The sequence below is a fragment of the Amphiprion ocellaris genome, chromosome 6 (genome assembly GCF_022539595.1).
Source record: "Amphiprion ocellaris isolate individual 3 ecotype Okinawa chromosome 6, ASM2253959v1, whole genome shotgun sequence".
Taxonomy (NCBI): Eukaryota; Metazoa; Chordata; class Actinopteri; family Pomacentridae; genus Amphiprion; species Amphiprion ocellaris.
Genome location: NC_072771.1, coordinates 17251021 through 17277990, shown reverse-complemented (window position 1 = coordinate 17277990; position 26970 = coordinate 17251021). Strand labels below are relative to the sequence as shown.

Genomic DNA, 26970 nt, shown 5'->3' with positions numbered 1-26970 from the left:
AAAAAGAATACTATAATGTAGGAGCAGGAACCTATTGTTTATTCGAAAGACAATAACAGCTGCCAATGTCGCTGCTTCAGCTTGACTAGTACATCCTTTTGTCTGGAGCAGACAGGTGCTTATGGTGTGTCACAGCCTGTACTTCAGGACCTCAGCAGTGAGTGGGTGCTCACCCCTCGGCCCTTTGGTTTGTCAGACTCTTCACGCTAACTCAATGAATATCAGCTTCTCCGAGAGCGGCGTCGAGGACTCACCCGTCTGTCTGCGTGCAGACGTGTGTTCACCTCCGCAAAACCCTCCACGCTCTCACAAAACAAGCACGAACCGGAATGCAGGATGAGTGCGAAGGTCTGACAGCTGTGACTACCTGCGCCACGCGTCACGTTTGCTCAGACACGAGGAGATGCTTATAAAGATGTGCACGCAGAGGAAGCCACACACAGCTCACATGGCATTCGTCATATGCACAGTTAGACTTCCTGCTTCTGTTTTGGGGGGTTCAAGTGCATCTCTCTTCCAGATTACCAGTATTAATCAAAGGGAATGGATTCTTACCTACAGGAAGCATGGGGGCTGGATGGCAGCCAAGTTGAGTTGTTGTTTGATCTACCCAGCCTGAGCAAAGAGAGATAAAATAAAAAAAGTAGGTTTTGTACATCATTTTGCATATTGCACAGGAGCCTGTGAGCCTTTTTATGTTAGATGAAACATTTGGAAAGACATTTTCTTAAATCACCTGCAACTCAGTAATCCGCTTTTTTCATGTCGGTGACGTAATGACCGTCAAATGCACACTGATGTGATGTTTCTGCATTCTTCTTGCCAGGAATCACTTGTCAATCAAGCGACGTGACCAACAGTGACTTTTTTTTTTTTTTTTGGCTTTGGAATTTCTGTTGATGAAGTTCCCCGTAGGCATTGCTCTTTTTCTGTATTCAGCTGTGTTTGCTGTTGCTGCTGATTTCTCTCAGGAAAGACCTCCTCAACCCCGGGTCTTTAGAACAGGAAATGAAAAAGCTTTCATAAACAGCCGATGCAATGGGTTGAGTCACTGTTGTTGTAATTGTTTGTACCAGAATGTCACATTACTGCTCGGCAATCATGTATTGTTATTGGAAAAGAAAATCTAACTTTTCATCTTCTCCTTTAAAAATTGCTTCAATTACACAGTTGTAATCTGTAATCCTTCCCCCCCTCGTTTTTCCTCGCTGTCTTACTTTTGCACCTCCTAGGTGCTGTCTCCGCTGTCAGACTCCATCCTGGCAGAAAAGACCATCACAGTGACAGATGACAAAGTGACCATCGCAGACCTGTGGGTCCAGCTGGTGACAGGCCTCTCCATGAACCTGCAGCTCAGTCCGGGAAGCAACAGGGCCATTCTAGCTACGACCAACACACAGGAGGTTCTGCAGAGCCCCAAACAGGTCAGGATGCTGTATAAGCAGGTGTACAAATGCATTCATTCATCAATCGATTAATTGACCAAAAAAAAAAAAATCATGTTTGTGAATATCTATGAAACGATTCCAAACATTTGATGGTTCCAGCTTCTCGGTTGTGATCATTTTGTTGATTTTCTGACAGTAGACTGAGTATCTTTATATTTTTGAATGTTGCTCAAATCATACATCACATGATCATCAAATTCACATTATTCTAGGAGGCAGGAAATTACTGTCAGCTTTTTTCTTCTGTCAATTTCTTCTGACAATTTACAGACAAAAGGATTAATGGATCAATTGAGAGGATAATCGGGTTAACTGATAATGAAGATAAGAGACTGGAACCTCAATTGAGCTTTGCATAGTACTCTTTTCTTTCTTAGCCACCACAGTTTAATATAATGCCTCCTTTATTAAAAAAAAATGAGTGGTGATTCTTATCTAATAGATTAGAAGCAATTCCAGTAATTTCACTAATTATTTGCACACCATTTAGCCAGATCTGATTAAGAGAGAGAATGATGTTAATTTGTACCAGTAATTGTTATCTCCTAGCATATTAAATTACTCTTTATTTGATGAAAGAGAGAATTTTATATATCTGCTGAAGACAAAATAGTGCATCCCGCTGCCTGGAATGCTCTGATTTACAAAACAAAAGACTTACATCCAGATTACATGAGAATGAGCAATTTTACATGCAAGGGAAGTGTGAGTGTGTGTGTGTGTGTCCTCATGTACAATTGTCTGTTGGTTCCACAATATCCCAAACCGTCTTAACTCCAAGGTTTCAAAGCCAGAGTGTGACAGAATTTATTTCTCAGGGTATGTAATAGAAATGGAAGATTAATCTCAGCACATGTAAAAGCAGCATCACAGCTACTGTACAAAAAAAAGACTTTTTCATTTGAAACTTGGCCCTTCTGTCATGTTTTGCTTCCTTTTTTGTAATTTGCCGTGGCTACTCTCATTGTTGCCTCTTTGATGTGCCCATCATGCCCTCTCACATGTCCTCTGAACTGCTCCTCACCAACCCACTTTACACTCTTCCTCCAACTGAGGAAGGACATGAAGGCCATTTATCTGCCTGATCTCCTTACCAAAAGCATGAATATAAGCAGACTGCACTTTGCTGTAAGTCCTCTGGTGTCAGTAATTAGGGAGCACTGACAGACCGCTGCAGGGATCTGCTTGTGCGCCTTTGGGGATTTGTCCTGTAGTAGAAGGCAGCCTTGCATGACATGTTCATTTGCGTCAACAATGTTTCATATTACCATTTGATCTTTTCCGTCCATCTTTTAGTCTATATCCCCCCTCAGCATAGTAAAAATAGCGGCTAAGTGAGCAGAACCATACAACTTAGAGGGCCTTAATTCAACTTACAATATTATCCACAAGTAGAGCCCTCTGTATGCTCTATGTGGTGCACTGACAAAGGGAATATTAAATAATCACTGTGTGGCTCATTTGTACAATTTACCACACTCCTGAGAGTAAAAGCCAGAAACAGGAAAGAGGATGTTATTACTCAGTGAGGAGGCCTTGCAATTTTCAAAACTAACTGTTGAAAATTACCTGTTTCATTCTATTTCCATGAAATGAGATTCAACGCAGTATTTCTGCACGATAATTTCCATTTCTTTTATTACCAAAATGCTCTCATTCATGCTCTTTGTCTGCATACTGTTGTGTGTGTGTTGCTGCAGGAGGCCCTGATCAGCGCCTGGCTACAGTTCAGTGACGGCTCCGTGGCTCCGTTAGACCTCTACAATTCGGACTTTTTCATCCTGACAGCCACGTCCCTAGATAAGGAAGTGGTGACAGTGAAACAGGACCCCTCGTGGAAATGGCCTGTCATTGTGACGGAGGCGGAGGGTCAAGGCCTGCTGGTCAGGGTGGAAATGACCGTTTGTGAGGTCTGCCAGAAGTTCAAGCGCCGCAGCATCCTAGCAGCGGGGAACTGTAACGTCAGGGTGAGGTTCGGTCACGGTGACAGCTCAAGGGGAGGGAGTAGCGACTACGGACCCGACGGAGATGATATGGAGAACAGAGGCAGACTGTCCTCCTCCCAGGACAGGACCGGCCTTGACACACACTACTATGGCAGCTCCATCTCTGACATGGAGGATGGGGTGTTGAGGAGAACCACCACTACTAGAAGCGCAATAATGCGGCGACCCAATGGGGATAAACTCTCAGATGATGGAGGCCAGAACATGCCAATTGACTTTGCCGACTTCCCTGCACAAGTAGACCTGCCCCGTGGTCGCAACATGGACGATGACCTCGTTCAGACGGCTCGTGGGCTCACAGACCTGGAGATCGGCATGTACGCCCTGCTGGGGGTCTTCTGCCTCGCCATCCTGGTGTTTCTTATCAACTGCATTTCCTACACCCTTAAATACCGCCACAAGGAGCTCTCCATTGAGGGCCAGGAGAACATGAACCACGCCCACGACTGGGTGTGGCTGGGGAACGAAACAGAACTGCTGGAGAGCCAAATCAGCCTTTCGCCCCAGCAGGAGGAACACACCTCCATGATGGACTCGAGCAGCGGCCTTGAGGAGGGCAGCCACTTGCTGAACGGAGGCTCTGCCCAGAAGAACGTGCAGAGCCAAGTGCACCGAGCGGCGGACACAGGCGGCATAAGCAAGGACAGCAAAGGAGACTCCCCCACCACCAAGAGGAAGCGAGTCAAGTTCACCACATTCACCACCATCCTCTCAGACAATAGCTACCCCACTGTTAACACACTGACTGGAGGCCACAGCCAGGACATTAAGTGGGTGTGCCAAGACGTGCAGCTGGGAGACTCCAAGGAGTTACGTAATTACATGGAAAGGTTAAACGACAGTGCTTTAAAAGAGGTGGCATAATGTCCTGTGCGCACTTGTAACAAACTCACCCTTATGCCTTCCAGAGGAAAGTGGGTCTCAACAGAAAGCGGACCCATAGTTGGTGAAAGAGAACATTTACGTCAGAATCACCCCAAACTGCCAAAGGGTCATTAAATTTATGACGACTGTCATAATTCCACAAGTGACTGATGATAAATCATGACGGGGAAAAAAAAAAAGGAGGACGAGAGGTGTTTTTGTTTTCATTTGTTTATCAGATGATTACCTTTTTATCATCCTTTTATTATTACAGGGTTTACTGTCAAGTAATGATCCCAGGATTGATCTGCAGTGTTGAGGACCTGTGATATTCGGACAACAGACAGATTTCAAAACGAACAGTAACGTGGCTAGATAGGTGTTCTGAATGTGTGTGCACATTAAATGGCTTTGGAGGTTTTGTATCAGTTTTGGATATTAATTTCTTACGTCAGATCCATATTCTGTGCAAGAGTTATGGAAAGGCCAAAGCAAGCCAAGAGAAATTTCTGCATGTCGTTGGAAAAAAAAGGCACAACTTTCCAGTTCATTCTCATTCTCCTTAGCAAGGCAGAAGACCTGTTATGTATATACTGAACAGTCTCCAAAGCATTGTATTGTTGCTCTGTATATTGTATTTTCATAACATTTAAGGAATACACAACAATCTCAAGAGCGTGTATCAGTTTTTATTGACCGCAGCATCATAAGGTCATTCATTTCAAAGTCCCTCCAGGTTAAATGAGGAAGATGGTGGAGGAGGAGGAGCCAATTATACATTCATTCAGGTGCAATTTATCCACAAGCCGCAACATAATCTACTCCCTTTTAATGCTGTCCGGCGGAGGGAGGCAGTAATACTCTCATCTCATCTATTAGAACACAGCACCCTGACAGGACTGCCAGTGTGTGAAGGAGGCTTTAAATATGGCGGGACAACTTTATAATGTGACATTTCCTGTTGCCACTCCCCAGTTTAAAGTTTTGTGAGCATTGAAGAAAATGCCAGTGAATGCCTCGTTAACGTCTGTCCCACAGCAAGCAGTAAAGGCACCACTGATGGACAAACTGAAATGTAATACGCTCTCCATTTCTCAGCGAGTGCGCAGACACAAAAGGAATAATTACAAGCAAGGTGGGAAATATTTTCTTTTCGGAAATGAGTCTTTTATTATTCAGATAATTGCACAAATAATAATCATCTCTAAAAACTTCCTAAACAAAGGCAGTCGGCTGAAAAATTGCATTTTGCTCAGTGAATGTTATTATCATCACAGAGGTGTTGGCTGATTGTGATTTTCTTTGTGTGTGCGCGTGTGTGTTGTTATTTTCCATCAAGCGGGGAAATGTTCACATTATGTGAACTGTTGCTGCAGTGTGGATCAGATTGTTAATCAGCAAAACTCATAATATTACCTAGAAGAGGGAAGGTGAGATACTTCAGTAAATAGTAGCACTAGGTTGAGTGCAATTAGGGATACCATTTATGTCAGTACAGAATGGAGCCTCTCCAGACACCTGCATGGAGGTTTGGAGGCTTTTCAGGTTATATTAAATTAGCTCTATCAGCTTGTTGATTGATTTCCTTTTGTACTTCTGTGAGGCTGCTATTGATGAGTTAAAATCCCAGTCAGGGCATGAACTAACACGACAAAATATCAAGAAATGGAGTTCAGATAGAGAGATAAGAAATCATAGTAGATATAAAGATAGTAAGGAGTCGTTCAGCATTTTGGCTTTTTGGTATTTTTGCGAAGTCTTATATTAAGACAAGATGGCTACCAATCTTGTTTGCACATCTAATATGAAGTGACAGCCATCTAATAGGTAGCTCAGATTCGCCTAAAGACCATCAATGCAGGGAAACTTGACTTACTCGATCTTGTTAATTTAAACAAAAACAGAAGTGTAAAAATGACACATTTTATGAGCTGCATTCTCCAGTGGTCTGTTACTTCATGTAGATAGATTAGGATATAATGTGTTATTTGCTAAGCCTTAAAGGTACCATTTTGTGAACAGAATGTGTCTTTAAATTTTTAGCTCAAAATACTTCAAGCAGTTCATTAGACCATCAGTGCATACTCCTTGGCTTTAGCCCGGTGCAATTTGGGCTGTTTCAGTGTTTTGAATGAAGCTAAACTGCTGCAGTCCACATTCCCTTCAGGAAGAAGACTCACTCTGCATGACACTGGGACACAAAACAGTTGGTGGGTCAATATATAATTGTGGGACTTTTTTTGACATAGTTGACATTTTTGCTGTTTTCAGGCCTAAAATCAACATAGCCGCCTATAACCAAACACCGCATGGCTTTTTTACAGAAAGATTCTTTTAAATATTATATGTACAACTGAGTAAAATTCAAATTCAACGTTATTTATAAAGATATTGTAGTAAACCTGTCCACACTTGACAGGTGTGGCCCACACACTATATTAAATAACCAAGAAAAAAGAGAAAGAACATACCTTGGAGTCTTGCCAGTCTTTTCTTCAGGAGGAAGCGACATCATGTGGAGCAGGTCATGTGATCTGGAATTAACACACTTCCTTGAGAGGTGTTTTTGTAATGGGTTGCTTAGTTTAAAGTGATTTCTCAGACACAGATACAATTTGTTATTTTCCATAAAAAATTTGATATATTGCCAAAAAAGAAATATGTCATGAATATCTCAACTTAATAAAAAGAATACAATCAAAACATTTTTTGAATAAGCTCATTTTATTATTGTTTAGCTAATTAGAAGGTGGTTGTTATTAAATTCGGATGGTTATTTAGTTGACATTTTAGTGATATCCAGTAATTTTTTATTAATAAGTGATTGTTTCCATAATACATAATTAAGGAATTTGTAAAGACATGATCATAATGAATGTAAAAAAACATCAAGATATATCCCATGGACTTCAAAAATTCCTCAATTTTATATTGACCTGCTCAGCAGCGGACACAAATTTAAATTAGTATGTGAAACCAAGACCTACTATCGCTTCTAATTTCTCTCTGAGTCATCATTTTACATTATAACATTGCCGACTTCACAGCACCATCATTGTTTGAACTCTGTAGAGCCACCGTTTGGAAATGGCTCTGAAGTGACTGCTGGCTAACATGTCGTCTTAATTGCCTGTATTCCATACACTATTTTGCATTTGTTCTGTTGTCTGACAACAGAAGTCAAAAATATGTAAATGAGAACAGTTTTATTGGGAATTCAGCTGTATTAAAATGCACTATATGCATGGTTTCCACAATTTCTGAATATCACTCAGCTTTACAATTTCCACAGAGCTCTGACCTCAGGGCATCTGATCAAAGCCACAGTCGCTGCATCAGCCACACAGCGCGCTAACGCTGGCAATTCTGTTGTTGTGGGCCCTTTGCCATCAAAAATACGTAAAAGCATTCCACAGGGCCTTCAATACCTGAGATGCTGGGAGTGCATAAAGACTCTTGTGTTTACTCTTGCAGCCAACAGCAGAACATTTTGTGTGCTTTGGTCGGGGCCGAGACATTGTAGAGTTAGCAGAAGCAGCTTTATGAAGTAAATAAGCCTGGCAGTCTGTGATACAGCTGCTCATTCTGAATAACTCACCTCACGACCAGCAGGTGAGCAAGTGAGCAGGCAGGATTATACAACATTTGGCTTGATATCTATTGGTTCTTCAGCTAGAATTTAGTAGTGCAGTAAAATTCTTGCTGTGAATCTGAGGCTGCTACACAAAAGAAACATCTTCATATCTTAACAGCTTCTGCTCTACACCTCCAAGTTTATAACAACCTCAGAGCACAATATGGAACCTTTAAAGGTATTGATAGACATAATTTGTTACCTTCAGAGTAAGTAGCTGTTTCTTCTGTTTCCAGTCCACTGTTATCATCTTTTTTCGTCTCACAAAATCACCATTCACATAAATTAAAGACACAGGTTCTATTGTATTTTCAGCTACATCTACATGTAAAATGATCGCCCAGATAGAAGTGAAAGACAGAATTTTTGTCACACAGAGCACACAGCATCCATCTCAGACCTTGGCAACATTGTTAACTCATGTCTGTCAGCTGTTACTCTGACACTCGCTGAACAAAGAAGATACTGAGGGGTCTTCCTGCAGGGCTGTCATCTGCTGAAAAATGGCTTCGGCTTGTTCCAAAAGTAGTTAGATTCATCACTAGTTGTTTTTTTTTTTTTTTTTAAGGTGCTAAAAGGCCCAGAGAAATTGTTAAATGTGTTGCTGCCTACGTTGGCAACCATGTTCCAGTCTGTGCTCAGCTACACTAGCTGCTGTATTTTATGTGCAAAGAGGAGTAGTATTAATAACCTTAGCTAGTCTTGACAATATTCATTCTTAGCACTGATTTTAAGTTGTAATCTGAACCAAAACAATCTAATCTCAGCTTCACCGATCCATTTTTAAAGTCTTGATCCACAACACAGCAGGATAACTGTGAAATCAGCTATTGGCAGTGCAACTCGCACACACATGCGTGCACACAAACAAAACGCTCTGGCCTGATTTTTTTTTTTCTGTGTTGTGATTTACTGTCACCTATGTGATTTTCCTGCTTCTGTGACTCTGTCGGTGGCTGCAGGGGACCGAAGCGAGGTCTGTGCGCTGGGAATGTGGCTGCTGCATTCAGCTTGTGGACTGTGAAGGGCGACGAGAGCCGGGGTAGATATGGGAGGGATTTACCTGTCAGCCACATGGGGCATGATTGATGGAGGGCCCGATGTAATTAAAACACCACTGTGACTCTCTTTCCATGACCATTGTCGGTGGCTTCAGCCTCTTCAGGTAAGAACAGAGCAGCACAGCCCATTAAAGACCCACCGTTTCCTCCTCTTGGGCTCCAGTTTTAGATGTTTTCCTACCAGCTGGGATGAGGGAGAGGAGATATCATCACTTAAATTCTTGTAGCATGGCTACTCAAGACTCATTTTTGTCGGCCTTGAAGTCTTGACTTCCCTGAAATGGAAAGGAAAACTTTCCCCAGGCCTCCATCTTAAATGGATTTTTAATTAAATTGATGATGTGAGACCAACAAACTCTCACTAATGGTTGGCTGTGCTCCCTGTGGTCCTAATGCGCCGGGCCTGCATTTGCAATCTTCAAATGATTATTCGCCGCTTGATTTATGTTGCTTCCTTTGAATTCATTTTAAAGTCACTTCATGGTAGTTGTACAGCAACTCAACGCACACCGACATGCTGCTGTAACAGGAGCAAAGTAGCGGCTGCCAAGGTCGACCAGATTTTACAGACGGAGCCGCGGGGAACCAAACACAACATTGTTCCTAAACAAAACCCTTGTGCCAAATCTGTGTCTTGTAAACACAATCTCCCACCTGACCAGTGCACCACAGTGGGAATACAAACACCAGAGCACACACACACACACAACTGTTCACACACAGACACACAGGAACTTGTCTCACTATCTTTGTAAGGGCTCTTTAGTGAATACATTTAGGCTAACCTCTTACCCCAACCTCCCTGAAGATGGAAAGCTCCAAAGAAGAAAAAAATGAAAGCAATTTTATTACTAGCACATTGATTTGGTTTACTTTTAGCTGCAGATTTGTACACAATTAGTACTCTAGTGACGGCGTACTACAGTACAGTACAACCTACACTGCTTTTCTTTTTGTATATGTCACCTAGTAAGTGTGTTTTCCATTTTTTGGACAACATTGTCTTCTTTCTTGCTGTTTCTGGGGTGTTTAATATGTTTTGTTTTGTTTTCCATTTTCTAGATTTCTGCTTACTGCAGCCTTAAAGGTCTCATGTTGTGTCCTTTTTGGTGAAATCATGAAACTCTCAGTTGTCCCCAGAATTTTTTGATTTTTCATTTTAAAATAGGGTTAATTTTTCCATGACTGTATAACACCTGGTTTTAGTCTGAGTATTTTAGTGTCTGTAGCCTTAAACACCCGTGAGTTGCTAATGTCAGTCCACCCTTCAGGAAGGAGACTCTCTCTGCATCTGTGATTGACAGTGCAGAGAAAAACAACTGACCACACAGCAGCTGACTGACATCAATATGTGTGTGAGATCAAGACTTTCTATCGCTTTTAACATTCTCTCCAACCAATCATTTTACATGAAAACATTGCCAAATTCACATGACAGTTATTGTTGTGTGATCAAGAGTATGGTGAGTTTGTCAGACATTGCAGTCACAAAATTAGTATTTTATTGGTGCAAGGTTGCAGCGGGAAAATGGCTTTTAAAGGGATTGCTGGTTAACGTATCGTCTTAATGGGCTGCATTTCAGTCACTTTTTAATACTTGTTCTGTTGTCTGACAATAGAAACAAAAAGAATTGGGCATGAGAACAGTTTTTAATCAGAATTCCACTTCATTAAAGTTTTGTATATGCAGTCAAGCCCAAAATTATTCATACTCCTAGCAAAATTTGACTTAAAGTTACTTTTTTTCAACCAGCAAGTTTGTTTTTTTTGTTTTTTTTTTTCATTGGACACAGGTGTTTCCCAACAGATAATAAGATGATATACACGAGGCATCATTGTGGAAAAAAATCATTTCTCAGCTTTTATTTACATTTAAAAATAACTTTAAGTCAAAATTTTCTAGGGGTATGAATAATTTTGGGCTTGACTGTATGTGCACAGAGAGCAGGAAAGAAATGAAGACTTGCAGAGTTCAAGTTGCACTGAACGAGACAAGGTGCACCAAGGTCATCATGTGGGACCGTTAGTCATACATATTTTTTTTAAGTTATTTTTTGGGCCTTTTTTGCCTTTGTTTGATAGGTGCAGTGGAGACAGACAGGAAAGGAGGGAGAAAAGTGGGGGGAAGACATGCAGCTATCCGGGCGCCCCAGTCGTACATTTTGATCTTTTAACAAGTTTTTTGACAATACGAAAATACATAGAAATACTTTCAACTTTGTGGAGTAGCTTGTAGCTGCCCTGAATGCACCAGCAGAGAATCTGCTTTTGATTCCCTCAAATTAATATCAGATCAAACTCATACATCTGTACAAACAGATGCGCAACAAAGAATATCAGCGAAAACCCAAAGGAAATAAAGAACCACCGTAACTAGTGAAGCCCCTCAGCAGCATGACTTGAGCACCCAACCATGTCATTTAGATATATTGGCCCAGGAGAAGTAGCGGGGCACCGTGCACAGGGAAGCGACATATCAGGCAGCACTCCGAGACAGACTGAGGTATTTTTCTGCCTCCCGGAAAACAGCAGAAGGTCAGGGGGCTACCAAGATGCAGCTGGCACGAATGGTATTCCTCAGTGTGGCTGAAAAAGATTTATCTTGATACCTGTGCTGTTTCATGGGAGTCAAGTCCCATTCTGTACAAATAAGATGCTCTAAACCACAGGGCCTGCATGTAATAACCAAGGTTGATGTGTAAATCCAGATGGATGTACGCTGTTAAAGCGTTTTACGGTTGCTTATTTCACAGATCATCTGTCTGAACGAACACCCTTAACCTGCCGCCACGCTCAGTCCCACAGAAAACAGCCTTTCAAGTGACAAGACAAGCTCATTTTCTGGAACAGGGGATTGTGAGAGGCTCTACATATATTTTTTCCATAGCTCATATCCTCAGCATGACTTGATTGGTGTATCATGTCATAAACAGATCAACATGGAGTTAAACAACATGTCTCTTGTTGAATTTGGAGTCTCCTACAGAAATGGCTCGAGGACCGACAAAGATAGTTTAGTTTATATAAAGCAATTAGGTCGATGTAAATGTGGATGATTAGTACATAGCGATGGCTGATATTTTCTTAAACATCGTGTCTTAGCTTATCTTAATTAACATACGATGATACCTCCTAATCCTCCAGTTACTGGAGCAACATCTTTGGGAGCATCTGCCAGCTGCTCATTACACAGGTAAGATTCAGAAATGCAATTAAAAGCAGCTTAACATTCTCATTAGACGACCACATGACCCCGAAAAGTCAACGACATACAGAAAGGACAATAGCCTTCATTAAGCAATATGGAAATGCACACGATAGCATTCATAAACAACAAGCTCTTTACAGTATTTTTATATAGAAGGCACTTTGGAGACCTTGGTGGCTTTCTTAATTTCCCATTTTCTCGTAATCTTTTCTGCGGAACACATTTTTGCCTGAGGATACTCAGAGAAAGAAGTGCCTCTCACTGAAATCTGTTTCAGTCTGCTTTACATATATTTACTGTCTCCATTTACACCATATTTGCAGTCTTGTACAAACCATTTTTTAAACTTAAACGCGCAGTATGTAATTTCTGCTAGTAGGGGTTTCTTAATCAAGACAAAAGTCTCATTGGAGATTAACTGCACCTCCCCTGGAAATCAGCTGAGAGCAGGCGGCAGCAGCAGGAGGCAGAAGCAACACACTGCACTGAAGTCGGACAACTGCCAGCAGCCTTCTGTTTGTACAGAAAGTAACACAAATGCTCTTGTTAGATCTGATTGTGATTTAATAATCACACCCATACATCACTTTGTATGTAGGCTCCAATAGTTTTGTAACGACAGGATATCCTATTGAAATACAACACAGGCAATCTGGGATCTCTGTTTATTGTTCAACCTGCATTTTACATGAATTGTCATTTAAATCAGCTGAGCAGACTTGTCCCTTTCACACTGCATACATAAAGTGAAAACATTATTAGATAGTCAAAAACAGCAGAAAGAAACAGAAGGCAATGGCTATTATTACTATGTCATATATTTAGAATGTCAGGGGCTCACATCTGTAGAGACATTATTTAAGAGTCTTTACATTCCCTACCAGATGTTGTTGTGTTGTTAAATATGTAAAATAAATCAGTCCAATTTTAATATGCGACAGACCAGAATTATAACTTACATATACCTTCAAACAAAAAAAAATCTAAATCTCTCAGAAGTTTTGATCAAACGTCACATTGTTGATTCAACATATACACCAATCAGCTGTTAGATCAGGTGACAGCCATGTGTTTCCCGTCATTTCCTGAGGTTGTGCAGTTGATGGAGAGAAACTGTGATGCTTGGCTTCAAAACCTGCAGCTCCTTTATCTTGCAGGATCGGTGCCTATGTTTGTGTGACATCAGAGCAAATCAGTCTGAAATCACTGATGATTCATTCTGCACAGACTTGGCTCATCTTGGACAACCCCAGTAACAAAAGATGTAGTTTCTGTAAGTGAGTAAAGTAAATAAACAAGGGCACATATATCCATCCATCCATTATCTATACACCGCTTAATCCTCACTAGGGTTGCGGGGGGTGCTGGAGCCTATCCCAGCTGACTCGGGTGAAGGCAGGGGACACCCTAGACAGGTCACCAGTCTGTCACAGGGCTACATACATAGACAAACAAGCACTCTCACATTCACACCTACGGGCAATTTAGAATAATCAATTAACCTCAGCATATTTTTGGACTGTGGGAGGAAGCCGGAGTACCCGGAGAAAACCCACGCATGCACAGGGAGAACATGCAAACTCCATGCAGAAAGATCCCGGGAAAGCCGGGACGCGAACCAGGGATCTTCTCGCTGCAAGGCGAAAGTGCTAACCACTACGCCACTGTGCAGCCCCCAGGGCACATATATATATATATATATATATATATATATATATATATATATATATATATATATATATATATATATATATATATATATATATATATATATATATATATATATATATATATATATATATATATATATATATATATATATATATATATATATATAGCACTGGGCTAGATGATTTATAGTCATTTTACAGTAGAAATGCTGCATATTATATGTGTAGATATCTGACTGCATGCGTCTGGCATGAAAAAATAGAGATACAGCCACGTTGGCAGCTCTGAGGTTGAACTTTGCAGTCAGCCAAATGCAAATGACTGTCTGCTCATAATGACGACCACACGCTGACGCTTATCTGGTATAATATTCATCATGTTCCAGGTATTTGGACATAAAACAAAGTATTGGACAAACTGAAAATGTGACTCATTGATAGTCCTAGATGAGTCACCAAAATTATCATCTTCATCCGGAGAGGGACATGGCTGCACAGTGGCTCAGTGGTTAGCACTGTCACCTTACAGCTAGAAGATCCCTGGTTCTCGTCCCGGTCAGGCCCCGGGATCTTTCTGGCTAGAGTTTGCATGTTGTCCCTGTGCATACATGGGTTTTCTCCAGGTACTCCGGCTGTCCTCCCACTGTCCAAAAACTTGCTGAGGTTAATTGATGTTTCTAGATTGTCCATATGTGAATGTGCGTGTGATTGTTTGTCTCTGTGTAGTCCTGTGATGGACTGGTGACCTGTCCAGGGTGTCCCCTGCTTTCACCCCAAATCAGCTGGGATAGACTCCAGCCCCTCTAAGACTCTAATGAGGATTAAGCATTGTATAGATAATGTTTGATTGACTCCTGAAAGGGGCATGAATACAAAATAGTTGTCCATTTCACTTAAAACCGTGAGTTTTTACCTCTGTGATGCTAGAGAGTCCAAAGGATCACCAGTCATCAGATACATCCTCAGGGCACACAGCATGAAAGTACTGAATTCTGCCCCATTGTTTTAATCCATCCAAAAGACGTAGAGCTACTTCACAGGATAGATGAAAACTCAAACCTTCTCGGTGGTGAAATGTCGACGGGTCACAAAAGTACCGTAATAAAGATGTTTGCACAAAGTTTCATGTCAGTCTGATGTGAGCATTGCCCTACATAACCATACCCTCTGCTACAAGCATTGCTGAAAAGTGGAATAACATTCAAATTCATCAATTATCCAAATAAAATTTCTGTAAATTTCAGAGGGTAAGCATTAACTTGGCACACAGAATGAAAGAGGAAAAATAGCAGCAGGTTTAAATATATACACATATGGAACAGTTGTTTGCTTAAATTCTGGCCCATGAATCACTTTAAAATATGAGGAGTCTACTACCAAAACCATATATCTCAGTGTTATTGCCTTGTAATTCTGCCTCCCTAACCGCTTCGATGTGTCAGAAATTCCTCTCAACATGAGAAACAAGCCGCCACACTAGAATTATGACCTGGAGGCATTGTGTTGGTTTCAAACATCAAGCTGTCTGCTCAGTCACGGCTATGTGAGCTCTCTGACCAAATTAAACAGGAAATGGCCCTCTTCGAGCCCCATGGCTGGGAGGCCTCAGCATTAAAAAATGATCTGTGATGATGTTGATTTCAATCTGCGTCTGATGAAACTAAGAAGAAATATGCCTCCTTCCCCGATGGGAAAGAAAAATGAGGCTTTGCACCTCTGTGTTAGTAACCTTTTTCCCGACAGCTTGCCACGGGGTGTTTTTATTATTTATTTTTTTTTATTCTTTTGTAATATAAATAATTTAGGCACTCTACTTTGAATTTGCCTTAGGACCAACAAACCATAACCCTAATTATGAAAGCAGGCGTTAAAGGCACAGTCCGTGATTCACATGTTCAGAGTGTCACCACATCGCTTGAATATAAAACACAGGACTGGAACATGTTCTCATTCTAGGTATTATTGCATTTTGATGCTTCAAATATTAGTATTCATCAGTAACATCTGTGGACAAGGGAATAAACCTATAGATATGCACTCTATGTTTACAAATAAAAGCAAACTGCTGATTTTTCAACTATAACTCATCTGAAAACCTGCAACAAAGTTGTGCTATCTTGCAAGATAAAAATATAAATATGCATAAGAAGAGACTACAAAGACAAAGACTGAAGGAAAAGGCAAAGTGCTTTTTGCAGTCATTGTTTTAAGTGTCAGGTAAAGTGATGTGGCAGATGTCTTAACCAGCTTGGCTGTATTTAGGCAGTGATGACGGTCCGTGTACGGATCTGGTAATTGGATTTTCCGTTCTGAAACGGGTATTGAAAAACAAAAAACGAGTGGTTATTTGATTTTCGTTTTAAAATACAAAAATTTTAATTGAAATACAAGGCGTTTTTCCTTTTCATGATCAAAAAGGCATATACGAAATTTTAAAAATGCTTTGATTTTCATTTTATATTTAGAATAACAAGAAAGTAAAATCAGTAAGAGACAGAAACGAAAAAAGGTCCGTTTTTCATTTTCTGAGACCGGAAGTGGTCATCAGCAAGTGTGGAGCCAAACGACAACAAGATTCTCAGAGGGCGGAGCCAGAGAGCAGCGATTGGTCAGACCATAGATAATATAGAAGACAGCGCGCTAGCGTATCTAGTGTATGTGTATCTATGGTCGGTACGTCTGGTAGCATCTCTGGCTGCTGTTGACCTTGTTTTTGGAGTAAAACACGGTAAAAAGATAATTACTTCTAACCTGTAGTGTTGTTCTGTTGTACGTTAAGGCAGCAACTTGTGAAGAGTTGTGTTTTGTCGTGTTTGAGCAGTTGGTCCGGACGCGTTAGCTAGCTAAGCGGCTAAGTTAGCTAGCGGGCTAATTAACACAGGTGGCTAACTTACCGCTGAACACCTGTGTTAGTTGCTGCCACAGCTGTCCTCATTGTTAGAATGACCTTCTCAACCTGTATTTCTCTGCTGTGTATTTTAGCGTTTAAAAAAGTTATTTTACTTTAAGGTTAACTGAAACCCGTTGAGCTGCACTGAAGTTTAACATTGAGCTGGTTTGAATTAAACCGCGCTTAACTTAACATTGTGCAACATTACCTCTCTGAATCTCCATAATTTCATTAAATTCCTTCTCTGTTCCACTACTGAAGTTCAATCCAGTATATAAAATGACATTAATAGTGAATAAACTAACAACCAGCCATTGCATTTATTTATTACTGCATGTATTTGTAGTAAAACATGAGTTGAAACATCCTATTTTTGGATCTAGAACTGCACAAGCCGTTCATTTTCAGTCACCTGACGAGTTAAACTCCCCTTGTTATGTGAGGTTGAAGCAGAAAGTCTGAGTTAACAAAGAAAGTTCTTTATAATTTGCGATACCTGTTATCTCTGACTGAGGCTTTAGTTTTTGTTGAGCTGATTTACACGTAGAAACTTTGTTCAGGAAAATTTCTCAGTAGCTCAGAGGACAGGCTGCTTTTTACACAACCTTGTAAGAGAATGTCTGTCAATGCTTTCAGCAGAATTTAGAAACACAACACTTCCTAAACAGATATTTTGAGGCTGTGAGGTTGAACGTTTGAGAGTATATCAGTGTGTTTGTTTGTGGTCTTTCCGTTTCTAGGTGGAAGCTGAATTAGTGAGGATGACTCCTGCTCCTGTCATCTCTAAGCTCCTCACACATCTTTACCTGCACATGAGGAAAATCACTCCTGTAGAATGCAGGTATGTTTGTCATTATTATAAAAAGATGTTGCCTGGTGACCTGTCAGAAACCCATTATACAGAGTCAGCCAAAATAATGTTTACACACATCAGGAAAAGAAAAACTTGCATAAGTATTTCAATACCAAATTTATTCAGACATCACAAGATTAATTAAAGTTATCTTTGGCCTCTACAATTACAAAAGGTGCTCAAAGTGGTGGCCACTGACTTCCAGACATTTCTGTTGTGTTGTAGACGTCACTTGTTGATGCTCCATTCATGAGGGTAATTCCATCTGTTGGGAAAACATCGTACAACAGGACACAGAGTTACTGTGATTTGATCAAACTTAGAAAGAGGAATCTATATGTGTAGAAGTACTTATACAAATGGAATATTTATAAAAGTTTTTCTTTTCCTGATGTGTGTACATTATTTTGGCTGACTGACTCTGAACTTAATGAGAACAAAACTGTCATTTAATTGTTGCTTTGAAAGCTTCTTTAGTGAAAACCAGGCTGGTGTTCTGCTTTGAAACAAACTGCTGTTGAGGTCTGTGTTTTTAGGTTTAACCCCACAGTTTCTGAATGAACTGATAGTTTTTTTTTTTCCTGATCAATGTGGACGTTATAATTGATGGTAACATTTACTGATCATATAATCAGCATGACAATATAACAGTATAACATTCTGACCACCTGACTAATACTGTGTTGGTCCCTTTATGCTGCTAAAACTCCTCTGACCCAGTGGTTCATCAGAACCTCTGGGGATGTCCTGTGGATTCTGTGGATGCCGTGGGTTGCAGGGTGGGTCCTACCTAGACCAGGCTGATCCTGGACCATCCCACAGATGCTCCATCAGATCTGGATGTGGGGAGTGTGGAACCCAGGTGAACAGCTTAGCTCTGTCGTGTTCCTCGGACCACTCCTGTAGTAGCAGTTTTAGTTTGTCCTGCTGAGGGAGGCAGCTTGCATCAAGGACTGCTGTTGCCATGGAGACTAGGGGGTTGTTTGTCCTGCAGTGTTTAGGTGGTGGTACATGTCAAACATCCACATGAACGTCAAGGTTTCCCAGCAGAACGTTGCATTAGAACAAGATGATGGATGTTGTTCTCTTCAGCTGTCAGTGGTCAGAATGTTGTGGCTGATCAGTGGATCTGTCTGCCTTTACTCTGACATCCAGAGTTATACAAAAGTGGAGTATGTGTGCAGTGCAGAAGAGATTTACTTTATTGTATGCAGTTTTTTTTTTTTTAAAGGAAGAGCATTTTTTTTATCTACCTGAAGAAGACCTAATCTTTCCCTTCAAAGGATAGTTAATTGTTACTACGGCTTCCATAGTGGTCCCATCAGAGAAAATCATATCCATATACAGATTTTTATTAATTCAAGGGCTGGTTCAGTAAAGATTATTATAATAACTACATCAGATAATTCTTTGTCGCAGTTGGAATTTTGCAGCCTGAGAGACGGTTGAGAAGGTTTGCAGTTCTTGTTTTAGCAATATGTTATAATAGAAGATCTTTATTGTCATTGTACATGAAATTATCTGCAAACCAGCAAAGTATATCAGTCTGAGGTATCTAAAAATAAATAAGTAAAGAAAAATGCTTCTAAAGCCAATAATAAACAGAATATTTTGAGGGAATATTCTAAAAAGGAAAGAAAAGCTCCATTCTCACTCCTCTCAGGATAAACTGTCATTAAAATTGACTTTAAATTTAGCTTCAACACAAGATAAAAACATTTACTTTCATTACTGATATTGTCAAGTTTTAATAAAGTTCATGCTACTTTTATAAAATGATGAAAGTGAATAAATTGTATTTCTGTGATCTGTGTTTGATTTCTGTCTTTTCTCCTGTCATCCAGATGTTCAGAGGGAGATGATGCCACATCTGGTCCAGACGATGGAAGGTCTTGAAGTTCTCTGACTGGCCTCGACTGAAGATGGTCGTCTCACTGGATTTAAGGTTCAGATGCTCAGTAACAAACTCCACCAATGAGCCAACAGGGAAGCTTTAGGTTTATTAAATGTTGCTATGAAGGTATCGCTGTTTTTCTTTGTGAATGCAATGTGCTCCAACTGAAACTTGAATTAGAACTTAGAAGTAAATCCTTCCATCTGAAAGGATTTAGTTGCATTAATAACCTCATAACATTCTAATTTTTATTCCAGTCTTAGTTGGAAATAGAATCTCTGTATTGATTCAGGTAAAAACTGAACTTCACAGCATGTTGGAGCAAAACAACCAGATGAAAACTGTGATGGTGTTGGATTGTCAGACCGTAATGTTGCAGCTCAAAGCAGCTTTTCTAGCTCAGTTCATTCTGACATTCAGCTATGAATCAACACAGCAGATGGTGATCCATGCTGTGGAAGTCTCACATCTCCTGATTTAATGGAGCTGCTTTGCACTTTTTACACTGTTTATTCACCAACACTTTATTTAATAAAAGTCCCATCTAGTTTTCATGAGGAATGTGATGTTTTAATTTCTCTGTGAATAACTGCAGTCTAATGGAACAGCTGGAGTTGTAACATCTGTCCTGATATTGATCATGAAGTATTGATCAGAATACTTATGGTCAGCAGTCATCCTTGAAGTTTTACATTAAAATCTTTACTTGTGTTGTGAACTTTGGTAAGAAGCAGAAACGTTAGCGTTGCCATGGATACATGAGTGTTAAATTCTGTCCATGTTTCCATTTTGGGAAATGCAGTCCAGTTCCAGAATGTGGAGGAATTTAGTCTCACAGACAACAAATATTATCTGAAAGTCGGGTTATTGTTGTTTATCAGCACAATACAAAAAGATTAATGTTAGAAATATTCCAGTTAAGACTCTAGAATATCATGATTTATGTAAATTTACCTCAGTAATATGAATGTTCAGGTTAAGATTGTACAGTGATATTTATTATGTAAGTTTAGCTGATTAAAGTTTATGACTCTGCACTAAAATATTATTTAAATTGACATCATTATAATATTTAGGGTCAGACCCAACAGTATTGAGATTAAGAAATCAAATATTCTATAAAATGTAAATACACTGAACTCATTTGGATATATTTAAGTGAGACTCTACAATATTATTTGGCACAAATCTATCTAAATCAAAATTTGAATTTCACACCAAACATTTACTGGACTGATTTAAATATTAAAATCACTCCTTTCTAATCCTCTGCTGTACGTTCAAACCTGAGGCCTTAAATAGAAACACACAAGTATCTGATTGAAGGAACTTCTGCAGAGTCCTGGTTCTAGAACATGATGATAGAATTATAGACAAACTTTAACAAAAGCTGCCTGAGAGTTTACAGGTTTTTATGTTGGATTTCTTCAGTAATTTAATGAGCGTTGTCAGCAATAATCAAGTGTTCATTTGATGAACTTGATTTCCTAAAACATACAGAATTGGAGCTCATATCTTTGGCAGCTGTAAAGTTTCTGCTCCTTCAAAGTTTACAACACAATGAATGAATTCCTTAAACACACTCAGTGCTGGAGAGTGTTTGTGATGCTGAAGCAGTGACCAGTTTTTCTGTTTCTTCTCTGGAGATGCACAATGAGGGACGTCTGCAGAGACTGAGAAAGAGTCTCACCACATCCTGACATGAGGAAAAAGACTTTATTGAAGACTACAATGAGAAAAACTAACAGACAGCAGACGGCTGCATTCAAGGTGAGCTCTGAACATTTGATCTGGAACAGGAATTCAATAACAGCAGCATGAGCTTCATTTCAGTCTGTCGCTGCTGAATTCATGGATGAATCATCTGGCACTAGAGAAGAAGACCATCAAACATCCACGTCAGCTGATGGAGGTCCAAGAGTCTCACCGAACAACCAACCTACAGAGTGAAGACCTTGAATCTGATTGGACGGCCTCCTATTCAGCCACATGTGTGAACAAATGCCTCTAAGTTGATTTGTTTTCTAAAATAAATCTAGTTTGAGTCCTAATCTATACCTGTGTGTTTGCTTCTTTACACCGCTGTTAATAGTTTAGGCTGTTACATTGTTCCAGATAAGACAAGTACAAGATACTTCAGAGCCGTTCTACCACGAGCCTAACAGGAAGAACTCCAACAGCTACTGAATGTTCCTGTGGTCCCCTCAAGGCTACAGGAGGAGCCCTACGAGGACGAGCCGGTCCACCTGATGGTGGCCAGTCGCTGCGGTTCAAAGCCAACACCGACTACATGGACTTCTACTGGACCACACGGAGGCCTTCAAACCGGACCAACAAGTTCAGCGACTCCCCGACTCGTGGGTCTGAGGACGCCGCCGAGCCTCGGTCCAGCCGGCCTCCTGTCTGTGGGTGTTTGAGTGCTGAGAGGTTTGTGGATGCATGTGAACATGTCTGTGTTGAAACAGCAGCTTTGGACTCAGTAACGCCGGGAAAAACCAAGAGCTCCTTTATTTGTGACTTCCACTAAAAAAACTGAAGAAAATAAGTTTGCCAGGGTTCTGACTGATAACAGATTATTAAATAATGAAAATAATCATTTAAATATTCCTTTAATCAATCCTTTTAGGTCTACATTTCCTTTACACTGACGTCTTGGTATATGTACAAGTATTTTGGGTGGAATATACCATTAAGCCTGATGTTCAAGGGTGCTTCTGGGAAAATACCATTAAACCAGCCTTTTAGGTAAATGTTCCAGGATGTTGGGTAGAATATACCATCAGATCAACCATTTGTCATTCTCATCCCTGAACATTGTATGAGATTGATGCATATTTTAGTCTTGCAGCCAAATATTTTAATATTTAGTGCATGTGTGTGTGACCATCACCAGCCCTCCCTGAAAGCTAAGCAGATATTCTTTATTAGAATTCCCTATTATGAGCCAGGGAGGGCAGTGCTACACCTCAAAAAAAAAAAAAAAAAAAAAAAGTTTATGTTCAAGGATGTTGGGTGGAATATACCATCAGACCAACCTCCAAGGTCTACAGTAGTGAATTTTAGGTGGAATATACCATTAAACTCACCTTTTAGGTCTACATTGGAGGATTTTAGGTGGAATTTTCTTCCAAACCATCTTTTAGTCTACATTTAAGGATGTTTAGGATGGTATATTCTTCCGAACCAACTTCTCAGGTGTACATTTCAGGCGGAATATTCCTCCATACTAACTTTTTTGGTCTACATTGAAGGATTTTTTCTAAACCACCCTTTCAGGTCTATATTTGAGGTTTTAGGTGGAACATTCCTTTTAACCAGCCCCTCGGGTCTCTTTGAGGATTTTGGATGGAATACTCGATTAAACCAACATTTTAGGTGCATGTCCAAGGATTTTTGGTGGAATATTCCTTTAAGGTGGATGTTTGAGGACCTTGTAGGTGGAATACTTCCTGAAACCAACCTTTTAGGTCAACATTCAAAGATTTAAGGTGGAATATTCCTTTAAACCAACCTAAATTTCATGTTTTGATCATTATCAAGTGAGAAACCTCAATCCAGACTCCTCATAATGATGTTTGAGATTTATGCTGCTGTTATTTGTTTAGTCCAGACTAAATGACAGAAATCCACAACTGTAATTTTATTTCAGGACTCGGTTATTAAATGTCAAAACAATCCATGTGACTCTAAAAACTCAACAGCTTTACAAAGTCTAAGATTAAACTCTCCACAAGGATCCAAAACAAGTTGGACTTCTACATGAGAGCTTTAATTATTCTTCATCTACTTCCTGAAAAGTTTGGTCAATAAAAAAGACAAAAACTAATATTTTCAGCTAAACTGAAGACAGACTTTGTGATTTTTCTGCTCACATGTTGTGTTGTTGTAAACTTACACTTTCAAATAAATAGCCACCTAACCCCCTGGAAACCAGCGTCTGTCCTGTTTTTGTGTTGCTCCTCGGCGACCCTAGACAGCCGGGTCATAATGTTTTTTGAGCAACACACCATACTATGATGTTTTTACAATGATGGTTCTACTATGGAACCAGTTTGACATGTTCAGGCATTCTTTGTGTGAAAACTCAGAGAGTTCAGGTATCAGAACGTGGTTTTCAACTTTCTTTGTTAACTTTCTGCTTCAACTTTAAACTAAATTTCCTTCACTAACCCAGCCCTCTGGACTTCCAGTAAGCTGTGTTCCTATTGGCTGTCCAGGTGGCTGCTTGGTGTTATCAGGAACACCTGAGCAGCTCAGTGTCTTCCTGCTTTATTTAGCTGCAGCAAACATTTCCTCTGTTTCTCTTCACCACTGAACCGGGTTTGGCTCCATTGCTTTAGTTTGTTCTTTAGGCGTTGACTTGCAGCTTCCAGCAGTAAAATCGTCTTTAATGTGTTTCTTGGTGTGTTTTAGGGCTTTGTACTGGATAGTTGTCTTGGTAAATGTGGTTCTTTAGCCACAGTTAGCACATGGTGCTAATGTGTGCAGTGATTAGTGGATTTGGTGCAGCTGAGTTGTGTCTTTATCTTGGCTGTAGTGAGTCTTTAGAGGTTTTTGGTCAGACACATTCTGAATTCTTGTTTGTGAACCAGTGTTGGTTGTCCAGAAGGTAAGAGTTCCTGTCCTGATTCTCTGTTCTCAGAGGTTCTCTGGTAGGCTGCAGGAGACTTTAGCATTTGGGTTGTGTTAGTTTGGTTTTTGTATGGTTTCATTTGGACGACTATCTTGAGGCCCCTCCATGTGGTTTAGTGAGGTTTTCTGCAACAGTTCTACAAAGCAACCTGCAGCAGAAGAGACTTTGAGAGTTTTTAGGAAGTTCTGGAGACCAGACTTTAGAGCAGCAGAAACATTTGTCAGCAGTTTGAGCAGGAGAAGGTGAGCTTCAGAGTAGAAATGAGACAGAAACCTTCTTGACCCATGTGTTGAGGTCCTGTACCAAGAGTTTGAGCAGGTTGTGAAGAGTCTGTAGTTCTTTGGTCTGAAAGCACAAGAAAAGTCGACTCATTAAAGGAGAAAACAGGAGATATTGTTGGTTCTTCTGTTGCTCTGCAGTTTCCTTAGACTGAATATCAATTTTATATTTTAAATGATTTCCCATGTGAGCCCAAGAAAACTTCAATAAACTCCCTCCATCCCCTGGACACAACATATTTTATTACCATGTTAAATCTTTTTTTTTTTATGTTTTTGAGTTTTAATCATAGTTTTAGCAGTTTTGCTGGTCATCTGTGTAAAAGGTGCTAAACAAATAAAGTTGAATTGATAAACTGAATAATTGACTAACTCATGATTGTGACAACAGAAGTATTTTCACTGTGATTTAAGGGTTTATTTCATTTTTAAGGTTGGGGTTAAAATCTTGACAGAAAAAGAAGATTAAAGAAATAAACTACATAACGAAAGCAATTAAATCAAAGGGAAAAAAATTAATACAATAAAACTTTTAAAAAGTTTTATTATTAAAAAGTATTTTGTAAATGTTTAATATTCTTCTTGTTTAATTGTATTTTTTAAATGTTTTAATATTCTTGTTTAATTGTATTTTTTAAATGTGTAATTATCGAAAATATTTTATCTGTAATTTTTAATATTTGTATTTTAAAAATTTTGTTTAATTTCTTAATGACATGTATTGTATCTTGTTTAATTATCTAATTCAATATTTTGTCTATTTAATATCATTTAATTGTATTTAATGTTTAACTATATTAAGCAGACAAAATATTTAATTAGATTAATAAACCTTTAAAAAGACAACATTCAATTAAAAAATTAAATGTTTAATTAGAAAATTACATCTTAAAGACAATAAAACTTCAAATAGGAATTAAACAGAAAATACAATGAAGCATTTAAAAAGAAAATTAAACATTAAAAGGTGGTACAACATTTAAAAATAAAAACCTTAAAGATTTAATCGAAAAATTAAATATTGGGAAAGAAAAAAAAATTCAAACAAGCCGATAAAACGTTTGAAAAAACAATTAAACATTAAAAAGACAAAACATTTCTAAATCAAATCAGACATTAGAAAAGAATAAAAGGTGAGAAAAGAGCAAAATAAACGTTTAAGAAGAATCAAACTAAAGACAAAACATTTGAAAAGACACCAGTTAGACTTTAGAAGATCAAATTAAACAGAAGAGACAATGAAATGATCAAAAGAGCAAAAACAGATAAAGGTCTGAAAGTGTTTTCTAGCCTGAAATGAAAACATCAAGTTGTTTCTTCAAATGTTTCCTCTTTCCTATGTTCTTGGTTTGATTGTGGACAGATTTACTAAGAACTCATTTCAGAAAACTGCTTTCCAGATAAAGTCTACTAGTAGTTGAAGGCATTGATCAAACTAATGTTACCTTCTGATCTCCACAAACTTTACTGTTCAGTGAAGTGAATCAAAGTTTGTTCAGGATTAGTAAAAAACCCACAGGTGAAGGTCTGAGAAGAACTCAGATGGATGGTCTAAATGTGAAATCAAGACTCATGGTCACAAGTTTTAAGGCTTCTGTTAACCAGAAAGTTCAAACTAACAGAGAAGTACTGAGGAACTTTTAAGATTTCAGTCCTCGGACTGTGGAAAGGTTCAAACTAACAGAGAACTACTCAGGAACTTCAAAGATATCAGTCCTTAGACTGTCTAAAATTTAAATCTAACAGAGAACTACTGTGGGACTTAGAAAATTTCAGCCCTCAGACTCTGTGAAAGCTCAGGTCCTGAGGACTCGGGAGGCCTGGAGGCTTTGGAAAGTCTTGGAACTGAGGGTTCCACCCTCCAGAACAAAGGCTGAAGTCCAACCTCCTGAGAAAAACGGTCGAGACGAGACCTGAGTTAAAAAAAAAACTCGAAAATGACAAAAAATACATGATAAATGCGCAAAAAAAAGAAGAATTAGTATCTGAGCGGGTAGCTCAGGGGATAAGAAGACAGACTACCAACTGGAAGGTCGCAGGTTCAAGACCCGCCACCGGCCTTTTTCTTTGTTTGTCTTTGTCAGAATTTGGAGAAAATTTAAGAAGGGTCTGGTCTTGAACCAGCGACCTGCAGCTCCATAGGTAAATCCTTAACTCACTGAGCTACAGATCAGATGAAAAGAAATAATTTCGTCGTCCCTTTGACATCGTAGTTTGTGAAGTCACCACATGGGTGGAGCCAAGGCGGAGTCTGGGTGGAGTCAGGGCGGAGAGTAGGCAGGGAGGTGGGTGGCGGCCTCCCCCCTCTACTCCCCCACCACCCACCACACCTTCCCCCGCCCGACGAGTTCTTCGAGTCTCCACGAGTTCTTCGAGTCTCGACAGGTTATCCCGAGTTTCTGGAGTTTCCATGAGGTCCGAGGCAGAACAAGTTGTCATGAAGAGGTGTTGAAGTCAGCGAGGATGGTGTGACTTTTTACAGCGACTAGAAGGAAGACCACTAGAAGAGCAGGTCTTTAACCACCATCCAT

General features: G+C 39.7%; 1 protein-coding gene and 1 long non-coding RNA gene across 3 annotated transcripts in view; both read left to right on the top strand.

Moving 5' to 3' along the window:
* The window catches only part of si:dkeyp-14d3.1 (transmembrane protein 132C), a 148256-nt gene extending 143265 nt beyond the window's left edge, over nt 1-4991 (top strand). Inside the window, exons 8-9 of the mRNA XM_023295245.3 lie at nt 1233-1424; nt 3149-4991. Coding sequence (XP_023151013.2) covers nt 1233-1424; nt 3149-4318 — 1362 coding nt within the window. The 3' untranslated portion in view covers nt 4319-4991. The remainder of the gene's footprint in view (nt 1-1232; nt 1425-3148) is intronic.
* Nucleotides 4992-16323: 11332 nt separating this feature from the next.
* Nucleotides 16324-21579, top strand: LOC129349077 (uncharacterized). 2 transcript variants are annotated; one of them, XR_008601925.1, is made up of 3 exons: nt 16324-16619; nt 17522-17622; nt 19479-21579. It is a non-coding gene; the product is annotated as an uncharacterized LOC129349077 (long non-coding RNA). The 2 variants fall into 2 exon arrangements; XR_008601926.1 differs by lacking the exons at nt 16324-16619; nt 17522-17622 and adding an exon at nt 18134-18496.
* The last annotated feature ends 5391 nt before the right edge of the window (nt 21580-26970 follow it).